The sequence below is a fragment of the Hordeum vulgare genome, chromosome 2H, assembly GCF_904849725.1.
Source record: "Hordeum vulgare subsp. vulgare chromosome 2H, MorexV3_pseudomolecules_assembly, whole genome shotgun sequence".
Lineage (NCBI taxonomy): Eukaryota > Viridiplantae > Streptophyta > Magnoliopsida > Poales > Poaceae > Hordeum > Hordeum vulgare.
This window is the reverse complement of record NC_058519.1, coordinates 24,903,377-24,925,425: the sequence shown is the minus strand read 5'-3', so window position 1 is coordinate 24,925,425 and position 22,049 is coordinate 24,903,377. Positions and strand designations below refer to the sequence as shown.

Sequence of the window (22,049 nt, the reverse complement as noted above, 5' to 3'; positions counted from 1 at the left end):
TTATCTTTACTAGCAAAATGGCTCGTGCGTTGCCACGGAAGAAAAAAAAACATAATCTCCAATGATGGTGACCACATTATGTTCATATATCATCGTTTGATTTAAAAGTTTTGTGCACAAACGCAAGAAAATGTTTTTTCTTTTAAATTTATTCACAAGTTGAAGCAATCTTTACATTTTCAAAAAATATATATCATGGTTGTCAAAAATCTTGGTAACTCAAAGATTTATTCTGAATTTCAAGAATTTTTTTAGAAAACATACAATAATAATCCAATCCATCCAACAGTTATTTTTAAAAATTCACATAGGTATATTGTCACAAAGACTTAAAAGCATTAATGTTTAACTATATACATTAGATCTTTCGTGAACAATTTTACAAATATGGGAACGATTTTAAAATCGAGAACATTTTTTACAATTCACAAACATTTACTAAAAATCGTGAATATTTTTATATTTCGAACGGGTTTAAATATTTTCTTTTGAATTGGCCACCAATTCAAGAAAAGATGAACATAATTTTCGATGTTGGAGGATTTTATTTTAAATTCACAAACATTTTTTGAAATGCATGAAGTTTTTCTGAATAAACAAACATTTTTATAAATCAGTAATATATTTCCTAAATTCATGAACATTGTTTTGGAATTTGCAAAAAAATATAAAAATCCGGCGCTTTTTTTTAATCCTATTTTTAATTCGAAATAAAAATTCGTCAGCATTTTAATCCAAATTTTCCTATTTTTTAATATGCAAAAGTTTTTGTAACTCTAAATTATTTAAATTATAAATAAACAAAAATGGAACGGAAAATTTTAAATAAAAAAAAGAAACTATCAAAACAGGCATTAGCTATTTTTCAAATTTTAGGACATATTTTGAATTAGAAAGCATTTTGTTAAATGCATTTAATAATTTTTAATACATGGAATTGTATTTGAGATCATGGACTATTCTTATTGTACAAATATTTTTATAAAATTGCAAACATTTTATTGTATATGCGAGCATTTTTTACAAAACTCCGAGCAGTTTTTGAAGTCACAAACATTTTAATTTCTTAAATATGTTGATTTATAATTTTCAGTTTATTAAAATTTTAAAGATTATTTAAAGTTCTAAATTATTTAAAATAAAAAATAAAACAGAACTGAAAATAAATAAATAAACGGAACTAAAAGCAGGCGCCTGTGCATGCGCCGGCCCATACGATGTGCTGGATATTCTTCCAGCATGCAGAGCGTAATATAGGAGGTTGTTTTTAATACATGGAATTGTATTTGAGATCATGGACTATTCTTATTGTACAAACATTTTTATAAAATTGCAAACATTTTATTGTATATGCGAGCATTTTTTACAAAACTCCGAGCAGTTTTTGAAGTCACAAACATTTTAATTTTTTAAATATGTTGATTTATAATTTTCAGTTTATTAAAATGTTAAAGATTATTTAAAGTTCTAAATTATTTAAAAAAAACGGAACTGAAAATAAATAAATAAACGGAACTAAAAGCAGGCGCCTGTGCATGGGCCGGCCCATACGGTGTGCTGGATATTCTCCCGGCGTGCAGAGCGGAATATAGGAGGTTTTTACATGGGCCGGCCCATTCTAAGATTTTTCGCTTTGTGAAACGTTTTTTATTACTTACCGGTGGCATGATGGGTAATTTATGCAAACTTTAGGGGTAATTTTCAAGACGGATAACCAGAAACCGAATTTGCTTTATTATTATTAGGAAGAGATTGGCCATCATAGTTTTTGAGAAATAAGAATCAAACTCCCAACCTCCAGCACCTAAACAAGTACTTATAGCCAGTGGAACTAATGAATGTTTGTTGCTAAAGATCGCGAGTACTTAAGAACTGAATGTCATGTCAGATCTGAAATATTTTTGAACATTTATTAAAAAATGTGAATGTCGAATATTTTTTAAACGCAAAGAGTTTTTGGAACTCCAAATGTATTCTTGAAAAAGTGTGAAAAAAAATATCCAATTCTGTATTTTTTTTTATTTTTTGAAAGCGCAATAAGTTTTTGGGAAAATGTGAACAATTTTTTAAATCCTATCTTTTTAATGCAAACAATTAGAAAATTCTGAACATTTTTGAAGACACGAACAAAATTTGTATAATTGGGCACACTTTTTGAAATTCCCAAGCATTTTCTCAAATGGATGAATTGTTTTACGAATACATGAACACTCTTTCAAATTTCGAACACTCTTTGAAAACGGGAGCATGTTTTGAACATTTCAAACATTTCTTATATACAAAATGAACTTTCTTAGTGTAGGATTAACTATTTTAATATACAATGAACATTTTCTTGAACAAACTAAACTTTTTTTAGTGTTCGGTGAACCTTTTTAATCTTTTAGTGCGTGTTTTTATGCGTCGATTGTCGTGCATGCCTTTTATACCCTGTCATTGGATATATGCATGTGCTAGTACGTCCTTTGATACGCATGCAAATGCAAAACTCATCGAGGGATCAGCTAACGCATGTACTGATGTGCATGTACTGATGTGAGGGCATGCTTTCGGTCCTGTGTACGAGCCTATCTACGAGTAGAGGGTAAACTTGCAACTTAGATGAAAATAAACTATACGCCTAATTGTGAGTTGAAGGTGGACTTGCAACTAAAAAAACTACACAAAACTAGGATGACATTTGTGAGTTGAGGATGAACTTGCAACTGAAAGAACAACAAATTACGAGCCTAGTTGCGAGTCGAAGATGGACTTGCAATTGGGACAACTACGAACCATTTGCAAGCCGAGGGTGAACTTGCAACAGGGACAATTATGAAACTACGAGCCCGATTGTGAGTTGTGATGGGCTTAGGACTCAGATAACTACGAGGCGAGTCAAGGATGAACTTGTAACTGGAACAACTACGAAAGTACGAGCCCAATTACGAGTCAAGGGTTGACTTACAACTGGGATGAAACAAACTATGATCCTAGTTGCGAGTAAATGATGGACTTGCAACTCGGATTAAAACGAAAGGAAATAAATATGAAGAAAAAATATATAATAAAAGAAAATAAAAAAATCATGAAGAAAATAAACATAACAAAAAAGAAAAAGTATTCTAGCTACTTGGGCCGACTCATCTACGGTTTGTTCGTTGTCAAGGAGTGGACTTGCAACTAACACACTCAAATTCGGACCCCCGGTGACGAGTCAAGGCAGGAGTCGCAACTGGGACAAAAAAAGTTGGACCCAAGTTGCGAGTCGTGGATGGACTTACAACTGGGACAAGAAAAGGTCAAGCCCGAGTTGCGAGTCGTCCGTGGACTTGCAACTAGGACAAAAAAAAAGTCGAGCCTGAGTTGCGAATCGATGATGGACCTGCAATTGGGACCAAAAAACTCGGGGCCCAGTTGCGAGTCGAGGATGGCCATGCAACTCGGAAAAAAAGATTGGGCCTTAGTTACGAGTCTAGAGTAGGCTCGCAACTCGAACAAAAAATATTAGATCCTAGTTGCGAGTCGAGGGTGGACTTGCAACTTGGACAGAAGAAAAAGGTCCGACCCCATTTATGAGTCGAGAGTGGAATTGCAATTAGGACAAAAAAATGTCGGGGACCGGTTGCGAGTCGAGAGTGGAATTGCAATCGCGGAAAAAAGGTCGGACCTAATTGAGACTCAAAGGTGAACTGACAACTGGGACAAAAGAATATTGGACCCCATGTTTACGAGTTGAGAATGGGCTTGTAATCAGGACACACATCATGGATAATGCACAATACGAAGTCTAAACGGCCATGGTGTTCAAGTAGATTATTTCCATGTTTCCTCCCGCGTCATACAAAGTGCCTATACTCGAAGCGAAGACTAGGGAAATTAATTGCCAGGTGGAGTGATGAACACAAAGAATCACCACCCGCTATTAGGAATAAATTATTAATCTTTGCAACAAGAGGAAGTCCTCTTGGGAACAGTCTTGCCCAAGATTACAAAAAAATAATGAAAAACTTATATTACCAGATATTGCTTTCTTGGATTGGAGGTATGATTGTTTTGTAGTACTTTTTTGAACTCATTTTTGCGCGCGTCTAGTTCTGAATATTTGTCGAGGAAGTCCAGTATTGAAGTGAATACCCGAACTTTTGTTCTTTTACATTTGTTTTTGAGGGGTTACTTTGTTCTTTTACATTTTTTTAGGGGTTACTTTGTTCTTTTACATTTGTTTTGAGGGGTACTCTGTTCTTTTACATGAAAATCCCCAATTTTTACCAACAAGGGCCTTGCCATATTCTAAACAGGCTCCATATTTTTTAGTACAAACAGGCTCTAATCAAAACGGGCCGGCACGGCTGTCCGCAGACCAGGCACGAGACGGGCCCGGCTCGGCACGGGCTAATCGTGCCCGGGCCAGGCACGAGCACGCTATGGGCCGTGCCCGAGCCGCCACCCCGAGCCCGCGTGCCATCCCGGCACGGCACGATTAGGAGGGAGCGAGTCGAGCGACCAGCGATTCATTGATTCAGCGAGGCGGGGCGGGCGGAGCGGCACGCTTGGCTCTTGGGCGATGGGGCCGACCATTGGCAGAGCGGTCAGCGCAGCAGGGGACCCCGGGCGTGTCAGCGATGTGGGGGCGCGGGACAGGGGCGCAGGGCTCGAGGCGGCCAGCTGGCGGGCGGGAGGGAGGGGGCGCGGAAGATTAGGAGTTTTTTCAGGATTTTTTCGTGAGGGAGGGGAGCGTGGAGGCACGGGAGATTAGCGTGCCGCGGGCCGACACGTTTATGCCGCGGGCCGTGCTTGGGCCTGAACCCGGGCACACGGGCCGGCAGGGCACGACCCGTTTAATAAACGTGCCCTGGCGGGCCATGGCGTGCCATGCACGAATATAGCGGGCCATGCCGGGCCGGCCCGTTTGGCCAGGTATGCCTCTCTTACAAACCTGGGCAAACGGGTCGTGCCTGCCGGGCCGGCCCGACTGCCCGCAAGCCAGGCACGACACGGGCTAATCGTGCTCGGGCCAGGCACGAGCACGCCGTGGGCCGTTCCCGGGCTACCACCCCGAGCCCGCGTGCCGGCACGATTAGGGAGCGATGGGGGAGCCGAGTGGGGGAGCGGCCGTACCGGGCCTACAGGCGTGCGGCGCGACGCGACCAACTGGCGCGAGCCGCGAGAGGCGGGAAAGGACGGGAGCGGGGGCGGGAAAGGGCGGGATCTGCGGTCAATGCGGCAGGATTTGGGCAGGGCGCGCAGCGCAACGCGGCCAGCTGGCGGGATCTGGGCGTGAGAGGGGCGCGATCTGGACGGGATTGGCGGGATTTTTTTTTCAATAAAATCAGCCAGCGTGCCGCGGGCCGGCCCGATTAGGCCACGTGTCGTGCTTGGGCCTGGACCCCGGACACGCGGGCCGGCACGGCACGGCCCGTATATTAATCGGGCCCAAGCGGGCCGTGCCGTGTCTGGCACGATTGCGGCGGGCCGGGCCGACGCGTTTGGCCAGGTATCTCTCTTAGCTCAAAAAAAAAAGCCAGCCATCCTCACCCCTCAAGAAAAAAAAAAAAACCCAGCCATCCTCTCGCTCTCGTCGCCTTCGTCTTGCCCCCCTCCCACTCCACACCCCCCCCCCCCCTCCCCTCACCCCACCGCCGCCGCTCTGCCTGCCCGCCGTCTCCATTCCCCCACCGTCCCTCCTCTCCCCCCGCCGCTCGCTGGTCCGATACCGCACCCTCCGCTGCCGGGGCAGACTGGACTTGAGATCTGCACTTGATTCGCCTATCTGGTCGGTAAGCTCCCCGGCCAAGTAGAAATTCATGGGGTTTCGACATTTGGGGAGAATTATGTAGGCGGCGTTGATGTAGTGTCATGAACCTGCCGGTGGGGTGGGGGGGAGGGGGGATGGATCACCTCGCCTATGCAAAGATGGAATTTTTGGGGGAACAATTGTTTGACCCAATCCCCTACTTGTTAGGGCCTTTTTCAGCCAAGCTCCTGCAGCCGCATACCGCCTTCCGGCCGCAGGACAGGATGGCCTTCGTCTCCCAGGACGAGCTTGCTCTCCTCTCTGGCAGGGAGCTCGTGGCCCACCTCGCCAACTCCTGCCTCAGGGCCGACTTTGAGGCCGTCGCGCGTCCTTGATGCGCGCAACCGCAAGCTCGCCAAGGACAAGGCCGCACTAAAGGCCGTGCTTGCTGACCTCGACGCCGTGAGAGCGCAGGAGCGCGAGGTCGCTGAGGCCAATTCCAAATTGGAGGCCGCCATCCTGCGGAAGAAGCGCGAGGCGGCCTTGGAATCACGCCGCCGACCACTGGGCAATTTCAAGGAGGTGACATTCCTTCTTGGGGGCTCGGTACGTCGGCATGAGTCGTGTGTCGAGGAGGCGGATGAGAGGGAGATGAGTGACCTCGATGGTACTGACCTCTACGTGCCTGACTGTGTGTGGGAGAGGCGTGGTGGCGGTGGGATGGAATGTGATGGAGTAAGGAGATTCACAATGGCGGCGAGGCGGAATGCGGCCGTGGCAGGGGAGGTGCGACGGCGGGCGGCTTTTGCCGTGTTGGAGGAGATGGGCCCTGCTCAGCTCGGGCAGGGTGAGGGGTGAGTCATGTTTTTTTGCTCTAAGTTGCCCAGTTTGATGAATTGCCATAAGGGCAACGTGATCTTTTCACTTTTGTGACTAGTTACTCATTGTGCTTAAAACTGCTCAAGCGTGCAAATGTGGTTTTAGCTAAGTGGTAAGTGCTACTTTACTAATTACAATGTACAAGGTGGTATAGATCAAGTGCTGAAGTAGAAAGTGATATACAATCAAATTCCCCTATCAAATACTGTTGTCCACAGAATAATTACTGTAATGAACAATCATTTTGCTTCTTTTAGATCGAACAAGACAGCAACGGGTTTGGAGAAGCTCAAGAAGAGCCGAGAGATGTCGCTAGGCTATGCAGAGAAGCTGTCTTACCGAGAGGATGTGGGCACCGTGGGCATGCCTGAGAAGTTCGACTCCCCCAAACTCCTCCAAGGGAAGGTTGATTGTTTTGCCTACTCCCAAATCCTTTTTTCGCTTTGTTTGCTCAGGCTGTAAGTGACATGTCTTTATGGCTTTATGCTTCCCTTTTGTTAGGCTAATTATTGCATGCGTAACTTTTTTGGTGTTGTGATCAGTTATGATTAGCTAAAAATGTATACCGCACATGGGTCTCAAAAGAGAGAAATATTTGTTTCCTCTCCTTTTACCTTAGCGTTTTTTGGGTGTTTTGTGCAATCAAGACCCATGTGTGCCACCGCTATAAAATTAGTAGTGTTGGAGAAGTTGTGGTTAGATAAGTTCTATAAAATAATATCAAATTTGGAACAATTATGCATGAAAGAACCAGTGTTTTGGGGAATGAGTAGCTACTGCATTTCAAATTATATCCCGTTACCATTACATTGGTTATATAGTTGAATAAATGAAGGAAACAGATATTGCGGTTTTGTGAAACTTGCCTGGCCTATCGTTGGTTGCATGGTTTCTAACCTTGTGTGATAATTTCAGGCAGAACATGCCACCTGCACACCCTTCAGTATGGTTTGTAGTGCATAATACCATCCCCTCATGCTGAGGAATTGTTTGTAGTCCAATCCAGGAGTCTAATTATTAGCTACTGAAGGGCATAAAGTGTTTAGAGAACAGGGAAAACTAACTTAAGATCGCATTGTTATTTTTACAAGGGTGTTTTCTGATGTTGAGGACACGCCACCAGATTGATACCATTACTGTCAACAATCAAAATTATGACAAATGTTTTTTGGGGTCGGGGAGGGGGGGTGATTTTGTCCTATTCACTTGTCAAACTCCGTTTTATGATATTAAGTTATTATCTTACTACTCAATATTCTTCTCTGAAGAAAACACTGTTTAAATGTTCCTTTTGCTGGATTAATGGTGCAGATAGAAGAGCTTGCAGTTATGGTGCAAAAGGTTGGGTTACCAACTTACCATGAATGGATGGCAATTAAATTTCTACTCGGGTTTTATATGTAGCACTATCAATAAACTAGCTCTGATTGTTTCAGAGTAAGCATCTAGTGGTGTTTACTGGAGCAGGAATATCAACTTCATCAGGCATACCTGATTTCCGAGGCCCAAAGGGTGTGTGGACTATGCAGGTAGGCTCTGTTGCTTCTTATTATTATGGTTCCCTTCCATGCTTGAATCTGTCTCTCTTTAGATTATATTGCGATGCTTGGCTGCAAACATGATGTATTTTAATTTACTTGAGTGCACTGTAATTCATTTTTAAATGCATGATTTATGGATCAGTTAGTTTCCCGTATTGTTATCCGACCTAGTTACCCCCAAAAGCTTTATGTAATTATGAAGTTTTACTATGTTAGCGAACAATACTTATTCATAAAGTAGTTACTCCCTCCGTCCCAAAATAACTGTCTCAACTTTGTATAAGCTCTAGTACAAATTTGTACTAAGCTTAAGACACTTATTTTGAGACGGAGGGAGTATATTATTTCTTATAATGAAGTTGCTACATTTCATGATAAACCATTATTTGGATGAATAATCAGTTGTATATATATCACATTTGTTTTGTAGCGTGCAGGAAAAGGTGTTCCTGATGCTTCGCTCCCATTTCACCGAGCTGCTCCAACCTTGACTCATATGGCTTTAGTTGAATTGGAAAGAGCAGGTCTCCTAAAGTTTGTCATAAGCCAGGTGCATATTTCATCTGAATGTACTGTATACGGGGATTTGTATTGGTATCTGTGTCCACTACCAATGACTTGCTATTATTAACCATTATAAGGTTAATTCTTATCGAATTTTTTTGTTGTTGCTCCGAGTCACTTTTACAAGGTTAACTCTTAGGGAACTTTCCTCCGATTCACTATTGCAATGTTAACTCTTAGGAAACTTTTGCTCTGTTGCAAAATTAGTTTATATGCGCTGCAGATACTTGTTCTACTAATTACCGTACTAAAAGTAGACTTGTAACATACCAGTTTGAATATTCGAGCTCATGTTTTGTGTTTCACAGATTTTACTGCTAAGCATGTCCTCTGTTACAATATTATTTTTGTTCGTGAACAAATTGCATTTACCACAATCGTATTTATGCTATCCATTTAATTTGAGCTTGTACAAGGCTTATGGAGGTTGTGTTTGCTAGAATGTTGACAGCCTACATCTGCGTTCTGGCTTCCCAAGGGAGAAGCTGTCTGAATTGCATGGGAATTCTTTCAAGGAGGTCTGCCCATGCTGTAAAACGGAGTACGATTTATCTTGCCCTGCTTATATTATACTCTCTCCGTCCGGAAATACTTGTCGTAGGAATGGATGTATCTAGATGTATTTTAATTTTAGATACATCCATTTGTATCCATTTTTGTGACAAGTAATCCCGGACGGAGGGAGTATTTTTTTTAGGGAAACACCAAATTAGTTCCTTTTTCTTCTGTTGGTTTATTTAGATAGCTCTTCCTGAATCCCTCCTCTTTATGAAGGTACCTTCGTGATTTTGAAATAGAGACAATAGGACTGAAGGATACTCCAAGGCGTTGTGCTGACAAGAACTGTGGAGCTAGATTAAAAGATACAGTTCTTGATTGGGAGGTACACACTTAAGAGCTACAATGTCTTTTTTATCTCGACGTGTTTTACCAAGAAAATGCTTCTTTTTGAACTAAAAATTCTGTTAGACGATACATGATATTACTATTTTAGTGTTGCACTTGCTTAATCTGTGCTACTCCCTCCGATCCAAAATTTGTCTGTCTCTATTCCAAAATGGTTATAATTTGCCTCCATGCCCACAAATATCCCATTTTGAAATCAATCACTAAAGACAGTATTACCTCAAAATTAACTTCAAGATTCACAGCTAGGATGATACTAGGTGAATTTACTTGATTATTATAATATGTTTGCTAGAAATACTTTTTTAGGTGTTGTGATCTCAAAATAAAATGTTTAACAGTGGAAAGGTATTTATGTCATGCTCTCCAGGTAAAATGTTTTAACAATGAAAAGAGAGACATGAACTGTTGTGTATCTTCTTTGAAGTTGGCTCAGTTCATTAATAATTCCATTGATTTCCAGGATGCGTTACCCCCTGAGGAGATGTATTCTGCCGAGGAGCAGTGTCGAACAGCTGATCTTGTTCTATGTCTAGGAACTAGGTTTGTCATACTACCTTCACGCAATAGATGCAGTTTTCTTCACAGTTTCCTTCTTCATCACTGAAATTAAATGGTTACAAACACTGTCACTTGCCAACTAATGTTACTCGTTTATTTAATGATCAACCCTCCGAGCTCTTTGCCACATTATTGTACATATCATGGAGGCAAATAACGAGGGCTGCATACTTACTGTAGCTAGTTGCTGTACTTTTTTTTTTAGTTTGGGAAACTGTCCAGGTGCCATTTGCTTCAAACTGTTTTCCAATACGCCAACAAACAGTTTTTAGTAAGCATGATTCTCATCTTTAATCTAGGAAAATCGATTGTTCGATTAATAGTTATACAAAAGTCTATATAGATGCATCAAAATTTGAATGCACTATTAGTTATATACATGTATGATTAACCTTGCCAGAAACTGCAAATTTAGTATATCATAGTTATAATTTATGATCCCTGTTTCTTTGCCGACGTGCTTGGAGCCTTGGAAGAGTGGATTTGTGTAGTTCCTCCTTTCGTGTAAATCTGACGCTAGTTTTGATCCTGATGATGGTGCAAGACTATTCGCTTGAGCAAACGGTCACATGTACAACAAGCACCATCATTTACTAAGTTGCAAAGATGATCCAGTCATTTGGCACTGCTAAATAAGCACCCCCAACTACCATCACCAAAGTGTCTGGCGCCAAGAAAGATTGGAAGTGAGAAAAACAGCAATTCAGTGGGCATGGTTGTAGCCTGTCCAAACTGTGTCGAAAATGCTTGCCAACGATACATGTTTTTCTCCCTCTTGAGAAAGCGCAAAAAGCTTTGTGTCTCGATGCATAGATAGGTAAGAAAAGTTATTTAAAAGACCAAGATGGGCAACAACCAGAATGAAATACACACATCTTTCAAGAATGCAAAGCTTTTCATCAGGCCGTTGTATGTTGAAGCTGCACCAAAAAAACATCCTAAATTTAGATATAATAATGGTCAGTGACCTAAGCTGCTGCATGAGATCGACGGATACCAGTCTGTGCATAGTTCTACTTCAATGAGTGATCTAGTCCTTGCTCCTTTAAAGAATGGAGCTTTGATCTGGATGAAACTATACTCCGACTAATATTTTCCAGTCACTTTTGGTGCATTAAAAGATAAATACATGATTGAGTCTCAACAGTCTTCAGTGCATGTTTAGCATATACAGTAGTCAAGAATTTGAGATCCTCTATCTCCTCCCTTTCTGTGCATGGACTGTGCTACGGCTATTGCTATATACTTGTTGTTTTTGCCTATGATCCAGTGAGAGGCATTGTGTCCTATCTCCCTCTCATTTGATCAATCTGACCATTGTTGCTTTGTGTTAGTTCATTGTTAATTTCGGGGTAGCAGGTTGAACATTTTTTATGATAATAATTAGCCATGATTCTGTTCTTGTTTCTTTTCTAATATCCAGTAATGTGCAGCTTGCAGATTACTCCTGCATGTAATATGCCTTTGTTGTCAATCAAGAACGGGGGAAAGGTTGCTATTGTTAATCTTCAGGTGTGCACAACTAAATACAAACATATTGTTGTCTTTCTTAAGTATGGACCAAAGAGAAGCACCAACTCGTCTGTTTTATATGCAAATTTTGTTACAAATCAGTCAAAAATAATAATGCTACGTCTGTTATTTTTTAAGTTGGGATGTTTGAAGTAGCACCAAACTATGTTTCAACTCTTATATGCCACCATATACTGTTTACCTCTGTAAATGACTGAAACTCCGTCAGACCATTTTAGAAATTCCATGTGTTGTTTATTTGGCTGTTTTGTTAGGCCTTAATAATTTTTTTGATTCAAGCCACTTAAATATAAAATCTGAACAATTCAAAAATTGAGGTTTTGAAATTTGAATTCAAGTTTGACTCAAATTTATTTTTGGGACATGGCATTTTGAACTTGGATTCCAGATTCAGTCCAAAGGTGTAAACTGAAGGAGATGACTTTCCATGTTTATGATTTCCTAGGAACTGGTTTTTGCAGCCTTAACAGATTGTAATATGCCGATTAAATATGTAAAATTGAACAAAGGATATTTATCTGATTTAGAGTTTAATAAATAATGCTCTAGATGGAATATAATGAAACACTGTTTGCTTTGGCATATAAAGAACACCAGCGCAATATATACATCTTTGGGATAGTAAATCCAAAATACTGCAACTCTCTCATGGCATTTGATAAACCCGCGATAAGTATGCATTCTGATTGCTTTACAAAATCTTCTCTTTCAGGCAACTCCGAAAGATAAAAAAGCAAGCCTTGTCATCCATGGGCTGGTGGATAAGGTGTCTGTTTCTGTTCAGTTTCCTTTGTTGCTATTATTTTTCCTTGCTATTGTAATTTAACCATGTCAACACAGGTCATTGCTGGAGTTATGTACATTCTGAGTCTACGCATTCCTCCATATATACGTATTGACTTCATTCAACTTCTTCTTCGGCACACAGTCAAAAGTAGGGTCGTCTCACCATTTCTTAAATCTTCATCCTTACCTAGTTCTTTAAAATTCTTGTAGTTACATACAACCAGTCAAGGTTAGTGACAAAACTGAATGCTGTCATCTTCAAAACTGCCCCATTAACAAGATTTTGAGCAACTGAAGATGATAAAACTCTTTGCAAACCCTATGGTCACCATATAAACAGTGAAACTACCAAGTGTTGTATATAAATTTCTGTATGTTTCCTTTACAAGTTGGAAATGAATTTTAATTTGTTATTAAGTTCCTCCTGTGCAACTATCCTGGGAGAGCTAAGTGCTTTAACTGGCTTTGTATGAAAATATCTTTAATCACTTGCCTCTCATACTGCATTATCTCTTTCTTCTGTTTAGAGAAATGTGTAAGATGGACTCTGCGAGTAACAAGTGTTCATGGCATGCGAGCACCATTGTCATTTCTTCGGTCAATCGAGGTTATGAAAAACGATATATCCACATTGTTTGTGTACTAGTGTGCTTATTTCATGCCATTAAATGCTCCTGTAAGACTAAGGATATTGCATTTTTTTCAAATACTATTTTGTTAAAAATCAATTGAATCAAAGTTATAGTGTTACCATTGCCTGTAATCTAGTATATATTTGCAAGATCTGGATCACAGTTTGTGTGGACTAACTAAATAATCACTACAGTTACCCAGAAACTGTGATTTGCACAATGGAAGTATGGTTTCTATACTTCTGTTACTGATATATGGTCAAAAATTTCTTATTCATCAACAGGTTTCCTTCCCAGATAGATCTGACATGAAGCCTGTAGTGCTTATGGAGCAACCGTTTTCTTTGCAGAGGTATATTGGAGATTGCAAAATCTCCCAGTCAATATGTGCCAACTGGTCATGCAGAGAAATAAATGTTTCAATTTTCAAATATTATGTGCCATGCTTCAAATCAGGAAATTGCCTACTTCTGTAGGGAAACATCAATGACTAGCATATTTTCCATGTTGCTGACATTGAACTTCAGTGATGGTTATGGCTGCTCAAGCTCGTCAGTTGAATGCCATGTTAATTTCCAGGTTAGCAGCTACTGGAAACCTTTATCTTCGAACTTTGCTGACCAAAGTTGACTATAGTTTAAAACTTTTGCAACGAACTAGGAGGTGGTAGGTGGTTAACATGATGGTTCCGTTTTTTTTTGGGGTGTGTTTGTGTGTTCTGAACTTCTGATGCAACATGGGTTTTCAAAACTTATGGACAGCCATCCTTTATCCTCACTTACGTGTGGAGTTGTGTTCAGGGAAACTGAAAACTCTTCTTTCTCCATATTAGCTCCCATCCCTTTTGTACTGCATCTCGCTCAGATCAGGAGGACCAGTAACAGGCAGAAACTAGCTGGTTCCTACTGTTCTTATCTTGCATGTGCGAACTACACATATAAACACATGAAACATAGAGGCTGGTGCTATAAAGAGGTGTAATTTAAGAAATACCATCGCAATTGTACATGACCGATCATAGCTACTCCAGAGAGCTAAATTTGTGGAAAACACCCCCTTCGCCCATTTTCTGTGGTGTGACCTAATTTTCTTGACTACTTGGTACCTTTCTCTATATCGTTCTTTTACAGATTGGTCATTTTGCATAATGCCGTGTGAACACGTTGGCTAACATTGAGTAGGTCTACACGTTTTGCTTACCATACAATTTCAATGTGATCCATGCAGAAGCAAAAGGAGAGCTTTGTTAGGGATAGAATCCTAGTCCTGCAGGAGATGAAGTGTACTGCAGAGCGCCAGTCTCGTGCCGGGCAGCAGTCAATTCTTGAAAGGGAGAGCCTCCCTAGAGCAGAGACATCTATACATGCGTTTGTGACCAACATTGTCAGGTACGACGCTGAAGATCTCAAGGTGGCTGATCCCAAGGGTAATTGGATTAACAGCAGCAGCAGTACTAGCAACAACCTTACCAAACGGCTGGTGAAGGGCGCTAGTGGCTACCCCGCGCCAGCAAAGAAGCTAAAGTGCTAGAACCGGCTGCATCAGGTTTTCTGATCTTTTTGTTTGTCGTAGTTATCTGACTTGGTACATGCGTGAGAAGCTTACAGTAGCAAGAGTATGGCGCAGAGAGTTAGACGAATGTGTGAAGGGAAGGTGGAACATCTTTTCGTTGATAGCGATGCGACCAAAAATGGAAACTGGTTGAGTCTTGGTTGTATCCTTTTCCTTTTATTTTCTTGTAAAGCTTCTTCGAAGTCGAGAGACTTGTGAAATGTTGACATCATGGTATCCAATTGGAACTGGCGTTCATGTCATGATACCGAACGGGAGAAGAATTTGCAGAACAGCCTCAGTGTGCATACATTAGCTGATCATTGGCCATTAACTAGTCACTGCTGCCCCTGTAGTGTTTGGGGGAATTCTTGTGGTTTATCTCCTATAGGTTCCAACATGTCTCATGGCACTGTATTACTGTGTTTTTAATTCCTTGATGGCTTTTAAACAAGCCTGTTGTGGTTTTGCAAACTTCGGTGTCTTAGGCCCTGTTCGGCAACACTCCACGGAGCGGAACGCGCTTGTAGGGCCAGCCCAAGCCTTCGCGTATTTGAAAAAAAGTAGTATGAAATTTAAAAAATGTTAACATATTTAATTTTTTGGAAGGATTTACAATAAAATTTCACTAAAAATGTTGCAATCAATTTCCTACAAAGTGAAAAAGATTCATAAATTTGAGAAACAATCACTAACTTATTATTTTTAATTTTAAAAAGTTCACACATTTGAAAAAACAGAAAAAAAATGAAAATGAGGAACGTAAAATAATGAAACAGCTTAAAAAAAATTAAACCCGATTTGCAAAAACACGCAAAAAAAAAAAAACTGGTCTGAACATTCACGAATTTATAAATGCGTACATAAGAAGCATAAAAGGAAGCAAGTGGACACACTAAGTAACTTGTCCCGGTTGGTTACTTGAACTTGAAGTAAACCTTAAGAGTTGAGTTTGAATCTCCCGCGTCACACATTTTTTGAAGATTACAAAGAAGAAAAAAATGACAAAGTCACCAAATAGGATTTGGGTATGAAACGTACATCACGTAGTGCATAGGCGGTACGTACACAGGCCATGTATCAGCATGGGCGACATATTCTTTAAAAAGTCTATTTCTTTATTATGAAGGGGCATGAAGAAATATTTTGTGTTCATGTGTTTAGGAGTATTATACTGAGTATATTTGTTTTACATGTTTGTTGTCTTGAATTCGTTGCCAAGGTGACCGGGGTTCTCTCCCTTGTCCAATCGAACGAGTGTGACTTCTCTCATGTACAGAAGACTTCAAGTTTATCAGCCTAAATTATTTTGTGCACTTGAATAAGAACGTTCACGTAGAACTTCTCCGGCACGACGTACGCTCGCTAACTCAACCACGCGAACGTAACATCGTCGCTATGATCATGAGCGGCTTCGCGTTTGTAGTGTAACCAATGAGCGCATAACATCCACTATTTGAATCATGCTCTTTATCTGAGTCTCCACATTTTTGCCGAGTGTATTTTTGTCGCTGCAGCCAAACTCTATGACTCGTTATGGTTGTCGACAGTTTGGTTGTGCCTCGATCCATAAGGAGACGCCGCGCTCTATGGCGTCAAGTTGGACAATAAAACGACAAGTTATTAAGTACTTCTGTTTCATTTGGTACGGGTAGCGCATTGGCATGTCAACTTAAACTTATAAAAGCATCTTTAGTAGAACCATCAAACTCTCAAACCTTAAAAATAATAGTATTTTTTTACAGTTTTCGTCGAAAAAACGACGTAGACTAAAACCCTTAAACCTTTAAACCTGTAAAAAAAATTAAAGGTCCAACCCTCAAACGCCTTTCCAGCCTGTAGAAGTGAGGGTTGGGAGGAAAAACTCCCCCCCCCCCCAACCCGCACTCCATTTCCACATTCGTGCTGGAGGAAGTTGCTTCCCCGCGCTCGTCTCTTCCCCCGAATCCGCCGCCGCCGCCGCCGGTCCGCCGCCCCTCCGCGCTCCGGCCGCCGCCCCTCCGCATCTCAGCCGGCCCGTCCGCCGCCCCTCCGCGCGCCCCGCCGCAGCAGCCAGCCAGCCAGCCAGCGTCGTCGTAGCCCACACCCCCGCCGGAGAAAGAAGAAACAGAGGAGAGCGCGTGCCTGGTTGGTGGTGCTATGAGAGGGCCGGCCGCGTTCCAGGACAGCGCGAGGAGGGTGCCCAATGGCCCTGATCCCATCCACAACAGGGATTTGACCTCACTTTTCTCTGTTCGTTGCGTTGCAAGATTGGCTCTGAATTTTTGGACCTGGTTCCTGTCCGTTCTTTCCTTCCCACCTCTTTCTGTTCATGCAACTTCAGTTCGAATATTAGTTTCAGAGTCATGTGGCTCTGTAAAATTCGCACATGATTTGGCAAATCAAAAGACAAGTTTCCATGTTATGGCCATGAATCATGTATGTAAATCCATATCCTCTGTTTTCCTGAATTTTCTTATGCTGGGTAAAAAAAAAGAGAAACAAGCAATCAGGCACTCAACATGTTTTAATGGATAATTTTGTTTGACCATAAAGAGATGAGAATGTAAATAAAGAAGGCACAACTCTTTTCCCTCCTGCCTCACCCACATTTCCCTATGATGATATGCTATTCTTTCAGCTATAGCAAGTTGATTAGTGTGTATTCTTCTTTTCTGTTGAACAAATTATTATCATACTCAGTAGCAAATGATGCACATACCAGACTTGGGCGGCGCATTGGCCCATGATCTAGTAAAGCACCACTGGCAGTTGGATGGGCACCGCATTGGCCCATGATGTATCTTTGTTTTACTTTTTTATGTCCTATTTGATTCGAACAATTATTGTAATTTGCTCAAGCATTGTTGTAATAATTTGAATGATTATTGTTTTATTCGGTGGTGTAATAATAACTAGAATGATTATTGTTTTATGTCAAATGTGATTGAATTTGTGATATGTCATATGATGAAATGTGATGAAATGTGTGATATATGAAATGACAGTTTTAAGGGTTGGGGTTGGGGCAAAGACTAGAACCCTCAAACCCAACCCTTATAACGGAAGGGTTCTATTCTTTGTCTCTGTTTTTCAACCCTTAAAAGTGTCAAAAAGGTCAATTCTCAACCCTTAAAACTGGTTTTAGATTCAAGGGTTTGAGGGTTCTACTAGAGATGCTCTAAACTCTGACATTTGCCCAAGGCGGCCGTTGTGGAGATGCTGCACAAGCCATGACGTGTGTTTACGTGTAGTTATTGGAGAGCATAAAACGGATCAAGCCGGCGTGTGTTGCATGTTTAATTGTTTAAGCCTTTGCAACAAGTTCATTTGTGTGGCATGAGAAATAGAGAAGAAATAAAACGCTCCGGCTAAGAGGCGCCGGCAGAGAACAGAGCACCAAAAAATCTTGCGTGTATGTTATTCTCTTGTGTCCACCACCTTTGTGTTGATCGATGGACAAAGCTAACAGATCTGGCTAGCACTTCCATAGGAAACTTGTACCAAAACCTGATAGAGAGATATTGTTAACTCGTATTTGTTACACATCAATCTGATAGCGACTGCCCTGATATCTTCCAATGAAGATCGGATGGCCGTAAAAGCATCTTGTCTAGAAGACTAGAAGCCATGGGCGTGCGGGTACCTTAGCACCGCGTAGATTTGGAGTGACTCCTTCCATTTCATAATATAGTGTACGTTGATTTTCATCAAAGTCTATCTACACAAACTTTTGCTAAATATCTAGAAAATATATGTATCTATTCAATACCGAATATCTATCATGTGAAAACATATTTCATGATGAATCAAATGGTATTGACTTGGTATTCTAGATGTTTCTAAAAAAATTATAAACTTGATCCAAGTTTACAAAGTTTGACTTGAAAAATCTTATATGCATGCATTGTACATCGAAACCAAAGGAGTATACTGGTTATGAGGATCATTTTGTGAAGGGTTGCATCCTTCGTCATGCACAACTTCAGATGGAACTCGTGCACACATGAGTCATATAAATCCGTCAATTTATCCTTGGGCATTCAATGTCCTTTTATATTGCAATGGATCCATTTACAACCTAATGAAAATCTTGACTCGCATCACAAGAAGTCTTCCAACCTTCATTGTGCAACGTCACATCGTGGCCTAATTTCTGTCGATCCAAGGAAGAGGAGGGAATTTAGCACCGTTGGTACTTCTGTAACAACCAATTAATTAGGTCCACAGTTGGTCAAGGGCTCTCACCAACCGTCTACTCATAGAGATGGACATGATCAAGTTATCTGCAATCCCTGAGCCGAAACAAGTACGAGCGGCATTTCTTGTGTGTTAGAAAACGGTGATCAAAGAAGACGCCATAAAAAGATCGAGAAAGCAGAATGCTTCGTATAGGATCGATACGATATCTTACCATCAGGCAATTAAAACCTCTATTATCAACAATTACGATAGATGGCTTTGGACGATTCAATGCTGTTCATGAAAATATGTATGTTGCAAAGATATCTTGGCAGAATCAAATATATGACAAAGGTTACCAAGACATTGTAATGGTCCTTTTCCAGAAAAAAAATTAAAAGAACATAGCTCTTCAGATTCTGCCATTATGGGAAAGTTGTTGCCAAATGTGCCAAGTAAGGTACCGGCCGGAAAGACTAGTGAGCTACCATAAAACCAACAATCAACAATAAATGTGCCAAGTAAGGTGCTAGAACTGTCCGCGTCAAGTTTTCTGATCTTTTAGTTTTCGAGGAGTTGTTATCTGACATAATAAGGTGGAGAGAATTATATGGATGAAGAAAAGGTAGAACAAATTTCGGCGCGTAGAAAGCGTCCATCTCGAAGGGAAACTGCTGGTCGAAGCACCAGATTGTATTGTTTTTTCTTTTCCTTTTTGTAAGAGTAGCTCCAGAAGTTCAGAAGCTCCGATCCTGAAATGCTGATATCATGTTATCCAATTGAGGACTGGAGGTCAAGTTTATGGTACTCGATGAAGAACATAAATTGGAGAACAGCCCCAGTGAGTTTACATCTCTTGACCGATGACCGTTGAATATAGTCATTGTTCCATCCTCTGTAGTTTGTGGAGGATTTTCTTGTGGTTCTTTTTTCTTTTCTTTTTCGATTCGACGTGATTTTATCCCCTATAGGTTTCAACATGTCATGGCACCTGAGTTGTTTCTAGATTCCTACTAGCTTCAAAACGAGTATATTGTGGGTACAGAGAACATCCTCAGTTGTGAACCTACACTGAGTAAATTAAAGTACCACACCAAACACCGATTCCTTGAGCACACGTACGTCGTCCAAGAACCTCGGCATCATGCCCAGCGTTGATCGTTTTATCTGGCAAAATGCATACCTGTGGTCACAAAGAACACACTGACCGCGTGCCATGAAAATTTGGAGAGCAGACTTTGTGCTCGGTTGCTGCAAGAGCACACAACAAATGTGTCAGCCTTAAAAACATTTGAACATACGTTTTTGACAAACTTATCTATCAATAACAATAAGCTACTCTCTTCGTTCCTAAATATAAGTCTTTCTGAAAATTCTATTAAAGGACTACATACAGATGTGTATAGACATACTTTAGAGTGTAGATTCACTCATTTTCATTCATATGTAGTCATTTAATGAAATCTTTTAAAAGACTTATATTTAAAAACAGAGGGAGTACGCAGGATGGGCGTTATTTAAGCTATGCCACATAGAATCGCTAGGACACACAAAAAATCGTTGGGAGAGAAAAAAAGAAGCCGCCGGCACGAGTCAAAAAAATCTCCCCTTTCCTTCCTCCCTTCCCTGGGTGGGCTAGGGTTGCCGCCGCCCATCATCGCATCCCAGACTCTCCGGCGTTGGCAACCGCAGAAGGTGCCCTCCTCAGATCCGCTCCCCCGAAACCTTCTCATCTTCGCGTTCCACCCGACCTCCATGATGGTTGCAGAGGAGGAGGGGGTGAAGGGGATGCCATCGAGGTGCCGACGGAGATCCTGCCTTGGGCGGCGAGGTGGTTCTTAGTCGTTTTATGTGAGGTCGGGGTGGAGATGTACCACGTCAGCACGGCGTGGGAGGCGGCATGACGGTGCCGTGGCGGCCAGCCCCTCTGGAGGCGACGAAGTTGATGGAGGGCGCTCACCAATGAGGACCTCGTCGCCTACCTCGCATTCGGGTGTAAGCCCAAGAAGACCTGTAGGTGAGAAGCTATGTTTCCTGTATGAGAGCATCTTCAACGGACGTCCAATCGCCGTGCGCGTTAAAATTGTTATGCAGCGCCGAAATAAGAAAATTTAGCACGCCGGAGTGTGCCGGCTCCAGCGGCCGCGCCAACATATAGTGCGTGCGAGCCGTTTCAACGGATGCACGCCCGAAGCTTGCATCTTGATCATTTTCATCAAGACAGTATGGATATTTCAAACATAAAAAAAATACATAGCGTAGTTTATTAATTCCACGGCATCAAAGGTACAACATCAAACATACAAATCAACGAGTTTTAAGATCAAACAAATAGTTCGACACCACAACATCAAACGTACAACATCAACATATAAAACCGGTGCCGGAAGTACGACCCAGGGTACACGGGATTATTCATAAAATAGTGCATCATCAATCTGTTGTCGGCATCGATCTTATCCCTCCAAATTTTCTGCCGACCCATAACCAAACCACTGTGCTTCGGTTTTTTATTGATGTGCATAGCTAGGATCATTGCAAGGTCCTCCTCTTCAATATCAAATTCTTCTTCAGAAGAATCATATATATGACGAACTCATCTAAAATATTAAATTTAAACTAGTTTGTAAAAAACTACAAAAAACATGCATCAAATTCATGTACAAAATGTGAAGTTAAAGTAATACATACCTTGCAAGCGTTTTATCAAACACATTGTGAGCGCCGAGCGGCGGTGGGCGGCCTAGCGCTCTTCGTCGGAGGAATAGTCGTGCGCGAAGGGCGGCGGCGACTAGAGGGAGACGGAGGAAGCAGCGGCGGCGCAGGGATAGGACGGGGAAGCGTCGTCGGGTCACCGGAGCAAATGGAGTGGCACGGGCGGCGGCGCGAGCGCATGGATCCAGTGGTGGGTGGACGAGTCGCGCAAGCCGTCTTTGTCCAGTGCGCGATAGCAGAGGCACGAAATATAAGGCGCGTGATGCCATTTCGCCCTGTGCACTGGACCGTTTATAGCGCGCGCGGGTTTTTTACGCCTTCGCTGAAGCGCTCGGAGCGGCTGCACGCGCGCTATAAATTCATTTTTACAGCGCGGCTTTTATATAGCACGGCCGTCGGAAATGCTCTGACGAGCCTTGCTGCAGCGGTCTTGGGCTGAGAATATTCAGAGTTCACAATCCGTTTTTCCAGCTACAGATATTCAGAGCTCCTTCTTTGCCTCTT

The 22,049-nt window shown here is 41.6% G+C and overlaps 1 protein-coding gene across 2 annotated transcripts; it reads left to right on the top strand.

The window, feature by feature from the left end:
- The first annotated feature begins 5,613 nt into the window (after positions 1-5,613).
- Positions 5,614-14,932, top strand: LOC123424570 (NAD-dependent protein deacetylase SRT1). Of its 2 annotated transcripts, none has more exons than XM_045108202.1 (15): positions 5,614-5,759; positions 6,853-7,000; positions 7,907-7,936; positions 8,032-8,124; positions 8,567-8,686; positions 9,141-9,241; positions 9,475-9,583; positions 10,070-10,149; positions 11,601-11,679; positions 12,413-12,466; positions 12,541-12,634; positions 13,014-13,093; positions 13,403-13,470; positions 13,595-13,697; positions 14,346-14,932. In XM_045108202.1, exons 2-15 carry the CDS (start codon positions 6,902-6,904, stop codon positions 14,646-14,648), a joined length of 1,413 nt encoding a protein of 470 aa, XP_044964137.1. In that variant the 5' UTR covers positions 5,614-5,759; positions 6,853-6,901; the 3' UTR covers positions 14,649-14,932. The 2 variants fall into 2 exon arrangements, with proteins under 2 accessions (XP_044964137.1, XP_044964136.1); XM_045108201.1 differs by lacking the exon at positions 5,614-5,759 and adding an exon at positions 5,963-6,570.
- Positions 14,933-22,049: the final 7,117 nt, after the last annotated feature.

Bases quoted from the DNA above. Each gene is read 5' to 3' on its own strand.
- LOC123424570 (XM_045108201.1), top strand. From the start codon at position 6,368: ATGAGTGACCTCGATGGTACTGACCTCTACGTGCCTGACTGTGTGTGG. The intron at 7,001-7,906 runs GTTGATTGTTTT...TTAATGGTGCAG, and splicing joins CCAAACTCCTCCAAGGGAAG to ATAGAAGAGCTTGCAGTTAT. The intron at 9,584-10,069 runs GTACACACTTAA...ATTGATTTCCAG, and splicing joins ATACAGTTCTTGATTGGGAG to GATGCGTTACCCCCTGAGGA.